Source organism: Ixodes scapularis, unplaced genomic scaffold, assembly GCF_016920785.2.
Source record: "Ixodes scapularis isolate PalLabHiFi unplaced genomic scaffold, ASM1692078v2 PGA_scaffold3__209_contigs__length_174095766, whole genome shotgun sequence".
Classification (NCBI taxonomy): Eukaryota; Metazoa; Arthropoda; class Arachnida; order Ixodida; family Ixodidae; genus Ixodes; species Ixodes scapularis.
In genome coordinates, this window is record NW_024609868.1 from 16,847,259 (window position 1) to 16,857,340 (window position 10,082).

The 10,082-nt window shown below is 48.8% G+C and overlaps 1 protein-coding gene across 1 annotated transcript; it reads left to right on the plus strand.

Annotated features, from left to right (window-relative positions):
• Positions 1 to 2,141: 2,141 nt before the first annotated feature.
• Positions 2,142 to 4,968, plus strand: LOC115316956 (RNA-directed DNA polymerase from mobile element jockey). Its single transcript, XM_040219445.3, is given in 2 exon segments — positions 2,142 to 4,559; positions 4,561 to 4,968. Coding segments are annotated over 2 exon segments (2,826 nt in total).
• Positions 4,969 to 10,082: the final 5,114 nt, after the last annotated feature.

Below are 10,082 nucleotides of genomic sequence, written 5' to 3' on the forward strand. Positions count from 1 at the left end.
TGTAAACATCTCTTTAACCCTCCCCTCGACTATCTGGATGGTCTCGCCTGCGTCGACATCTCTTCCTGCTGCGTCCTCTTTGATCACCGGGTCTTTCCTGGGTATGCCCCGTTTGGCTCCGCACATTTCGCCAGAACTTTACTGGAGCTTGTGGTCCTTCCTTTTTCAGTTCCTCCAGGAAACTCTGTCTACCCTGGTCATTTTGCTTGGGATCTGTCACCTCTGTTTTTCTGCTTTGGTATGCCATCCACTCCCTCGGAATCTTTTCTTATAGGTTTCCCTGTTTCTCTCCTTTTTCGATTGTGCACCTAAGGGTCCTGCATGCAAGTTTCCTCTTTGTTATGGCGTCACTCACCTTTACATCCCACCATCGCTTTCTTTTCCTCCTTTTGTGACGTGTTCGCCCTGTTCCTTCAACCTGGTGGTCATTCCACCACTGCATGACGTCTTCCTAGGTCTCAATAGTAGTTGCTCCACAGTATCGGCATATCATATTTTAATTAGATCAGGCAAGAACAGCTCAACGTCCGGTGGAGACGTGTGCTGAAAACGCTCGACAAGCGACATCACCGGCGACTTTAGCGACCTATGGGGGTCGCCACTATCGGGTAAATATGGCGGTCTAAAACAGGTCGTGCCATATGTCAAGTGCCAGTCCAACGAACAACGCTCGGGTTTCAGTAGGCAAGCATTAGACTCGCAAAAGGTTTGCTCCAATTTTTATTCACTCTACGTTTCAAACCTGCTGCAATGTGTTGGCGTAAGTGAGCTTCCAGAGGCTTGGCCTTCCTTGGGAACGCGATGGAAGGGCTGCCCACTGTCCTTCTACCCCGCTGACGAACGCTGATTAAATGTCTGGTTCACGCGGTTGCGTAGGTTGCTTTCAGAGTGACCTAAGCAACACGCTTGAGCGGGTTTCACATGCAGCGATTTTGGACTGTAGAGCGGCGCGATTTCTGCCGTCGCAGCGGCTGAGAGGCATGGTTCCACCAGGTTGAAAATGTTTCGCCGCGGCAGAGCGGCAGCTTCCGCACAGACCACTCACAGCGTGGCGGGAAATCACGTGAGAGGAAGAGAAACGTTGCGGGAAAGCTGGGGCATAGTACGGCGGCGTTTTCACGTTCTTGAAGCAGACGACAAGCAGAGAAAAAGTACGCAAGCGACTGGCTTGCGGTTTCTTTTTTCCGACGGGTCGAGCTTTCATGTTTCTTCAGCAGTCGCTTCGGAACTGTTCAGAAGATTATGGAGGAGGGGGATTGCTGTCCCCTTCCTCGGAATTTGTTTTCTCAATGAATTACGCGGCTCTTCTTTACTTTCCTCGCCCGAGTACCAACTGAAGCGAGCGCAGGAGAGGTTAATCAGAAGCGGCTTGTTCGAGCGCTAGTGAGAAAAACGAAAGAAGAAGAACTGAGCGACATTCACGTGTCTTTTCCAACACAGACGGTCACACCAAGTAAGACAAAATGTATCGCGCCCAACGTCGCTCTGCCTCTGCGATGGCCGCTGGCACGGTGTGCGCTTGGCTACGTCTACTTGTTGCTTTTTTGATCTACTCGCGCCTGCGTGCCTTGTTTCTCACCGACGCCTCTCAACGTGAATGCTCCGGGCTCCGCCAGAGACTGAACTGCCGGCCCTTATTCCTGTGTAACGTCGGCACCACCGTCGGTTACGCCGTAGCCTCAAGTGCCACTAGGCCTAAAAGCCCGCACCTCACGTCCGCCCGACCGCACGTCGTCTGGCTCTTACTTGCTGCCGGAGACATCTCCCTAAACCCCGGACCAAGGCATTCGTGCCCTCGTTGCGCCCGGGCCGTCAAGGGCAACACGGCCGCACTACAGTGCGACAAGTGTCAACTCTGGGTGCACCGAAAATGCGAGTACCTCCCGCTTTCGGCCTACCGCCGTCTCTCCTCATCTCCCGAGGAATGGTATTGCGGCACATGCCAGCTCCCGCGCTTTGAGGACGAGCTATTCGTAACAGTAGCCCAACAGTCCCCCGCAGCTCCCTTATCTACTACACCTCGGAACCCACGAACAAATGACCGCAGCCCGTCCACGCCACGAAGAGAGCGTGCAACGCACCTAAACTTTTGGTACTCTAACGTGCGTTCAATTAAAAACAAGCTGCCTGAACTTAACACCATGCTCGAGTCCACAGACGACACAGTGTTCGCCCTCACTGAAACGTGGTTAGATGAAACGACACGCGACGGCCAAATTGCCGACACTACCCGGTACCAGATCTTTCGCAAAGACCGCTCTACCTCCCGTGGGGGCGGAGTAATGGTGCTCGCCCCGTCTCATATCATCTGTCAGCGCCGAGCCGACCTGAAGCAGGATAACCTTGAGGCTGTCTTCGTAGAATTGCGGACTCCCCGCAGCAAGTTCCTTCTGGCCTGTGTTTACATAGCCCCAAACACGCACTCCTCGAGCTTTGGTTCTCTCCAGACTTCTATCGACAGACTTTTGGAACTCGGCACATCCTATGCAAGTGTTTACCTACTAGGTGACTTCAATGTGCATATTGATTGGAGAGACCTATCGTCGCCTATAGCTGCTGACCCAGCATCCCAGCAGCTCCTTGAGATGGTAGAGACTGCCGGTCTCGTCCAGCTCTGCAGCGACCCCACATACCGGTCAGCTGCCGGCAATGAGTCACAACTTGACCTTTGTTTCACTACAAACCCTACCCTTGTATTGGACTGCTACGCACAGGAAAGTCTGGTCGGCTGCGACCACAAGGCTATACACATTGAATGTTACACGTCTCTCCCCCGCCAAGGACATTTCACCCAAATGATATACCGGTATGGAAAGACGGATCTCTCCCACCTACGCGCGCTCCTTCACCTTGCCCCCTGGTCGATGGTGCTGTCTGAACCCTCTACCCACGAAATGTACGAGCTCTGGACTGACTTTATGACTGCAATCCAGACGGAATGCGTTCCTCACTCGCCAGCCTCGAAGAAAAAGAGGCCTCCGTGGATCACCACAGACATTGTAAAACTTGCAAGACGAAAGCGCCTACTCTTCAATCGTGCTCGAAAGCGACACTGTACATCTAGCTACGTTGAAGCGAGAAGTTTGCAAAAAGACATAAAGAGGCTGGTACACATATCTCATCAGGAGTATGTCACCAGCATTGCAGCCCGAGCAGCCAAAGAGCCCAAGCTGTTTTGGGCCTACGTCAAATCCCAAAGAAAGTCCTCTTCACCTGGCCACCCAGTCTTCAAACACAACCAGAAACTTGTATCAGACCCCCCCACTATAGCCTCTCTGTTTAGTGAACACTTCTCCTCAATTTGGTCTCCCCACATGACTTCCGCCTCACCTCTACCCCGAATGCCTCTCGTACCTCCCCAAGCCTCCCCCTCCCACCCAGCTAATCCCGAGTCGTCCCCTCCACCTGGAGCCTCTCTGTCATCCCTATCCATTACCGAAGAAGACTTGGAGGAATCACTGTCCTCCCTTCGCCCAGCACAGAACCCTGGACCAGACCGAGTGCATCCTGCTTTTCTCCAGCTCTCCGCACCTCTGATCAAGCCCATCCTGATCCACATGTTTCAACGCATAGTCGACTCTGGCACCGTACCTCTTCAATGGAAGAGATCCATCATAACACCCATCCACAAAGGTAATGGACTTGACACCAACAATATTGATTCGTATCGCCCCATCGCCTTCACTTCAGTTGTGAGCCGCACACTGGAAAGAATAGTAAATACAAAAATCCTGAACCACCTGGAGGACAATGGCTTGCTAAATCAGGCACAACACGGATTTCGAAGGGGACGCAGCTGCGACACTGCCTTGGCAGTAGCAGTTCACATGCTTAGCTCACACCTAGACCAGCGCATCCCTTGCCAACTAGTACAATTGGATTTTTCAAAAGCATTCGATCGTATCGACCACGCACTTCTCCCTAAAAAACTCCAGAAAGTGGGGATTGAGGGTTCCTTGGCCAACTGGCTAATGGACTTTGTCAGGAATCGAACCCAGCGAGTTGCCTTCCACGGTCATCTCTCGTCACCCTGTACTGTGCTCGCCGGTGTGCCGCAGGGCAGTGTGCTTGGCCCTACACTTTTCTCGCTGTACATAAACGACATCACCGATGGACTGAAATCTAAGGCAATACTGTACGCAGACGACCTCTCTCTGATACAACCAGGAATCTCTAAGGACGCAGTCACCTCCCTTCAAAACGACCTCGATACCTGTTACAGGTGGTCCGTAACACACAGCCTCCCACTAAACCCTACAAAATGCCTTAGCATGACAGTCAGCCTGTCCTTGGCTAAGCCCTCACACTCCCCACCCCTTGCAATAGGTGGCACCGAACTCTCTCGTGTCACTCACACAAAACTGCTCGGAGTCGCATTCGATGAGCGCCTCGATTTTAGTCGCCACATCCAGGGAACTGCTTCACGTGCGAGGCGGACACTGGGTTTCGTCACCCAAGTTACGCGCGGCATGCCAGCCGCACCACTCAGGCACCTATACACGTCGCTGGTACTCCCGCAGCTGGAATTCTGTTCTGCTATCTGGGACCCCCCCCTCAACAACGCATAAGAAATCTCTTGAGTCCATACAGCGGAGGGCAGCCCTTACGCTGTACCGACGAGATTCCCCCTCGTCGCACCACACTGCCGCCAGAGATATTTCCACTACCAGACTCCTGCAGTACGCCCAGTGGCGGACTCTGCAACACCGCAGAGACGTAGCCTCGATCAGGCTCTTCTGCCTAATGATGGGTGCTGGCCACCCTGACGTGCCTTCCCCACCTCGCCTCAACAAGCGAACTGGCCGACTACAACCTCCACTGTCGCGAACTTTGCGCCACAAGACATCGTGCCTAATGCGTGCTGCAGAAATTTGGAGGTCACTCCCACACCACCTCACGGAGTCAATCCCCTGCAACCGAGACGACATCCGCGAGTTGTGTAGAACAGTTACTCGGACAATAGCATAATCACCGGTGTGTGTGTGTGTGTGTGTGTGTGTGTGTGTGTGTGTGTGTGTGTGTGTGTGTGTGTGTGTGTGTGTGTGTGTGTGTGTGTGTGTGTGTGTGTGTATGTGTGTGTGTGTGTGTGTGCGTGCGTGCGTGCGTGTGCGTGTGGGCGCGCGCGTGCGTGTGTGAGGGAGAGAGAGCGTATGTGTTTTCTTTTTTCTTTTTGTCTAGACTAGTCCTCATAAGAACTAAAATAGTCCTCATAGCGCCGTCCGGTTGGTGAAAGGGGCACAATATGTGTATGGGCGCACGCCTTTCCCTCCTCACCTGCACACCGAACGGCACCACAAACTTTTAAGTGCAATAAAGTACTATCACTATCACTATCACTATCAATGAACTATCAATGAAGCGTCGAAGCGTTGGGTTCTTTGGAATGCGCAGCTCAAAGAATTTAGGAACAGTGGGACCAAAGAGAAACTCTGGGAAGAGGTGACTGAGGCCGCGAAAGTGATCGACAAGACGGGTATGAAACTACTGTACTACTACGGGAGGTTCGGGTCCAGGAGGTTCGGGTCCAGGAGGTTCGGGGCGGCCATATCAGTTGGAGTTTTTATATCCGAGGAAGGCGTTGCCCGTGACGCTGCCGAGGTAGATCCGATGTTTCAACTTTTATCCTCCGCGACAACAAAGCTAGAAAAAAAAACATAAACAAATAAGACTAAGGTTTATTTAGTATTTTAAACGCTTTTTTGTGTTTCATTAAGTTGAAATTAAAGGTGGAAGTGAAAACTAGGGCATTAAAATTGTTGTTAGAAGCCGCTGTAACCGTCTGTGCGCATGCGCACAATGGACATCGCAACCATCGCAAGGGCATCAAACACTTACGTGAAATGAAACCTCGCGATCCGTGTCGCCGCGCCGCTAGCGGCAGCGATTTCGGCCGCGGAATCGCTGCATGTGAAACCCGCTTAAACACGAGAATAACGACAGAGTGACCGGGAAAACTGTCCCATCGCGGCAACCGCCGACAACATGTAATCACAGAAGCCACAAGAAAGGGGCAGAAATCGCGAAAGGTCCTTTGCCGTCCAGTTTAGGGGTTTTCGGGTATAGGTCATTATTCGCCGATTATTCGCGATAAAATCGCGAATAATCGGCGCCGAGTCATGGAACATCTTCTGGGTACAAATTAAAAGAGTAAACGCAATACGTGTTTTTTTCTTCTGCGTCTTTTATTATTGTGTGTAAAGAGCAAATAACACGCGTTTTTAGGTTATGAACACCAAGGATTAATTCTAAGCGGTATTTGATGAAAGTACAATTATCGTTGCATCGCCCCTTCAATAAATAATTAATTTTCGAAAATCGTTTCGCCAACTTTCTACCAGAACCTCAGCGGAATGTTCGAAAATGGGGAGGTCGTTGGGGAAAGAGCAAAGAAGGCGTATAAAAGAAACATAACTTTTTTGAAACGGAGTATTGTTGTAAGAAGATGTGTTTATTTCGAACTGGACGTACATTTATTTTCGAAACTTTTGAAAATTGGTATGTTGTTCTTCTCTTAAGTGCACGTGTGCCGGTGACTCGCATAACGTTCCAGAATGGCAGACTTCTCTAAAATTTGTCCTTTCCGTCAAAAAAAAAAAAAAAGAAGTTGTTTTGATTTGAATAGGTTTGGTTTTGTAGTGGTAAGCTATAAAACATTTACTCGATCTTTGAATGCATGTCGCGGAGGAGGCTACGTAGAAGTGGTCAAGGGAGGTACACCGCACAGAGTGATGTCGGGGTGTCATTGTCCGACTCAAGGTTTTTGAGCCGCCAGAATGAACATAAACGCGTCATTTTTTCCTCTCAAGTCAATGTCCATGGTAAGATATTCATTTATCTCGAAGCCTGCGTCTGTCACCGCTTCCTTAACCACGTCACTGGTTACGTTTGCCATAATGAAATCAGCGTTTCCCATGAAATAGCTGTCTAGGCCTCCCATACCACCCAAAACAAGCAAACCGCCGGGTTTCACGAGTGATCCTACGTTGAGAACCGCCCTGCGGAAGGATTCGTGGTCTACCGTCGCACTTTCCAGGCAGTTGCAAGAAAGGACGACGTCAAAGGCTTCCCCGTGTTCTTCTGGGAGTACTCCGGGTTCCAGGACATTGCAGGGCACCACTTTTCGGATGGAAGACCGCGTGCGCTCCATAATGTCTAGCGCTCCCTTCTTGACGTCGCTGTAAGGCAGAACAATATAGTTAATGGTGATTATAATTTGGATTATTCAAACTACTTGAACCTCAAAGGGATACTTCAACGAAATTTGAAATATTCCCGTCGTGTTAAAAAATAGGTTGAATATGATCCACAATATCCGTAAATGACAATCGCACGTTTGTATTTTGAGCTTGGTGGCTGTATTTTTCGTTATAAACGGCCCGCTCTGGCAAGCGCTCGGAAAAGGCCCAGCGGAGACCACGTGACATCCAACGCAATCGTGACGTAGGTCGTCTCAAGACGAGCAAAGCTACGGCGAGGCTGACGTCGAGAGGATGGCCTAGTCGTTCCAGCCACCGAAGCGGCTGCTTTTGTACGAATTTTGAGTGACGGGTTAATCTTCTGTAATCTTGTAGGGGGACAATAGCGACTTCTGCGACACACAAAAGGCATTCTCGGGAAAAGGGGAGCTCCTCCTGCCCCTCTTCCCTCGTCGTGGCAGGAGACGAGACAACCTCCGTCACTAGCTGTCAAGGTTTCTAGACGGGCATTACAAGCGAGGCGTTAGCGACATCCACCAGGTGCTCTTTGCTAATCGTTTAATTCGTTTTAAAATTCCTTTTCATGACTTTTTTAACAAGATATTGGTACGTTCGATATGATGCTGTTTTTTTGAACACATATAGACCAAAAAATGAGCGCCGAAATTTCGTTGTAGTATCCCTTTAATACATTCACAGCGACAAGAAACAAACACATCAAAACACTCACTGAAATAATATTCAGAACAGGCTAAATGCCTATTTTTGCCAAGTACCGTACAGGAATGGAACTCACTCAGGAGAATGCTGGGAATGTATGTAAACGCGGAGCATGCGCTTACCATCTTCTTATAAATGATTCGAAATAAATAACCAAAATGGGGCGTTGACAAACTTTTGCTTCAGAACAGTTACTTCTGCAGACTCCAGCACGTGCGGTGCGAGTAACTGCATTCACGGCACGCTCCTTGGTGCTTGGGCATTTTAGCAAAAGGTCTATTGCCGCATCATAGTGAGCGCACTCGTTTTTATGCCCATTGTATGAGTAGCCAGGATTTTGATTTCATGTTTAATAAATACATGAGGCTTTTTTTTGTATTTGTAGAGGAAATTACAGTCACGTGTATTTCCCGCGTTGTTTCTTTGTGCAGAGTATTCTTTATTTTAAAAAAAGTGGTGTTGTGCACCAATTAAGCATGATTTGGTACCACACTTATGCATTCATTTTGGCCGTGAATTCTCAAGTGTTTTACTACCTTGGCATGCCCCTTAGTTACGGGAGTGTATAAATAAAAATTAAAAAAAAAGATTAAGCAAGAAAGTGACGAGTAACTTAACATGTCCTCCTTGCACAAACACAGCGTGTCCCCGAAACATATTTACAGTGGTTTTTCATCGCAAACGTAATTAACTATCCACCGCCTAACTCCCAGTCTCCCCCCAAACGCAGCACTAGCGGTCCAAAGCACGTACCGAAGTTTAAGAGCCAATCGTTATCTTGGGGCGAATTCCACAGGTCGTTTTGGAGTGCGCCGGGATTGACTTTTCTGGAGCGCGCCTATTTCACTGGGCGATCGGGATCGGGGCGGTCGTGTTCCACTCGTCGTTTTGGAACAGCTCCCACTCGAAATCTCGATCCGGATCCGAGAAAAGTCGCTCCGCCGATTTCGGCAGATTCGACCGGAAGCCAGCCTTGCCACCCCCTCGACGCGCACACCGTGACTTCCTTTCTCGCCGGGCATTTCGCCTCGGAAGAATTCGTAATGGCCGCTCGCAAAGTGCCGCCCGCTTTGCTATAGCTTTATTGCTGCTGCTGCTTGATAAGCAGCAACAGTTTATTGAAATTGTCGCTGCTCGGTTTGCCCTGGATAGATACGATCGTTTCAGTAGCACAACTGAAATGAGAAAGGAACTGGATGGGGGCATTCAAACGAGCGGCGTAAAAGGCAGCGCCTTAAATTATTTTATTCGATTTATTATAATCAAACAGGAATTTGTGCTGCGAACTCTCTGCATTCACCATCTCACCGGTCTGCTCGTACAGACCATTGTTATAAGGTTCAGCCGTATTTCTCCAGGACAAACATTATAAAACACTCTTATTTTATTTGCACAAACTATTGCAGAATGGAATTCATTACCGGCGGAGGTGGCTTGCCACGAGACCGTGAATCCTTTTTTTTTTTATTTTTATGCATTGTGTTTTATAAAGAAGAAAAAAAAAAGAAGAAAGAGCCCCTGCCGGGAAATGCGCGAAGCCCAGGTGAACTCCATCCCTAGTGAAAAAGCCATTTGTATGAGAAATTTATTGTGTCCAATAAAAACATGTGAATCATACAAGATATAAGTCAAATCCGCTTATAACGAACAGCAGGAAACGCTACGATCAGTTCGATATAGTAAGTGGTTCGACATAGCAAAAACCATTTACAACGAACTTCAACGACGCGTAATTCGTTGTAAGGCGAGAGCTCCTCTTTCTTTCTCATCTTTTCGCTTTCGCTTTGTAACAGCGCGCTGGATTTTTTTTTTTTCTTTTATATTTTTTACATGCGTACAGACTCTTTTGTTTAGCTTATCTTATTTTTTTAATTGCTTTTTTTCGTGGGCAACCGCTTTGGGGTGAAACGATTTTTTGTCGTTGTTCTGTGCGTGCGTCCAGTTTTTTTTTTTTTGTTTTTTCTTTTTAGTTTTTTTCCCTTTTGAATCGCATCTCTTCGCTCAATTTTGTTCGCGGCTTGAGCTTTTAACAATCTCTTTCCGAATTTTTTTTTTTTTTTTTTTTTGAGGGGGTGGGGGAGGAGGGACAGGCTAGAAGACGATTGTTTGCGCGTTTCTGGAAGCCTTCCCGGGGGGAAAAGTTCGATAGAGCCAATGTTGTGTTCG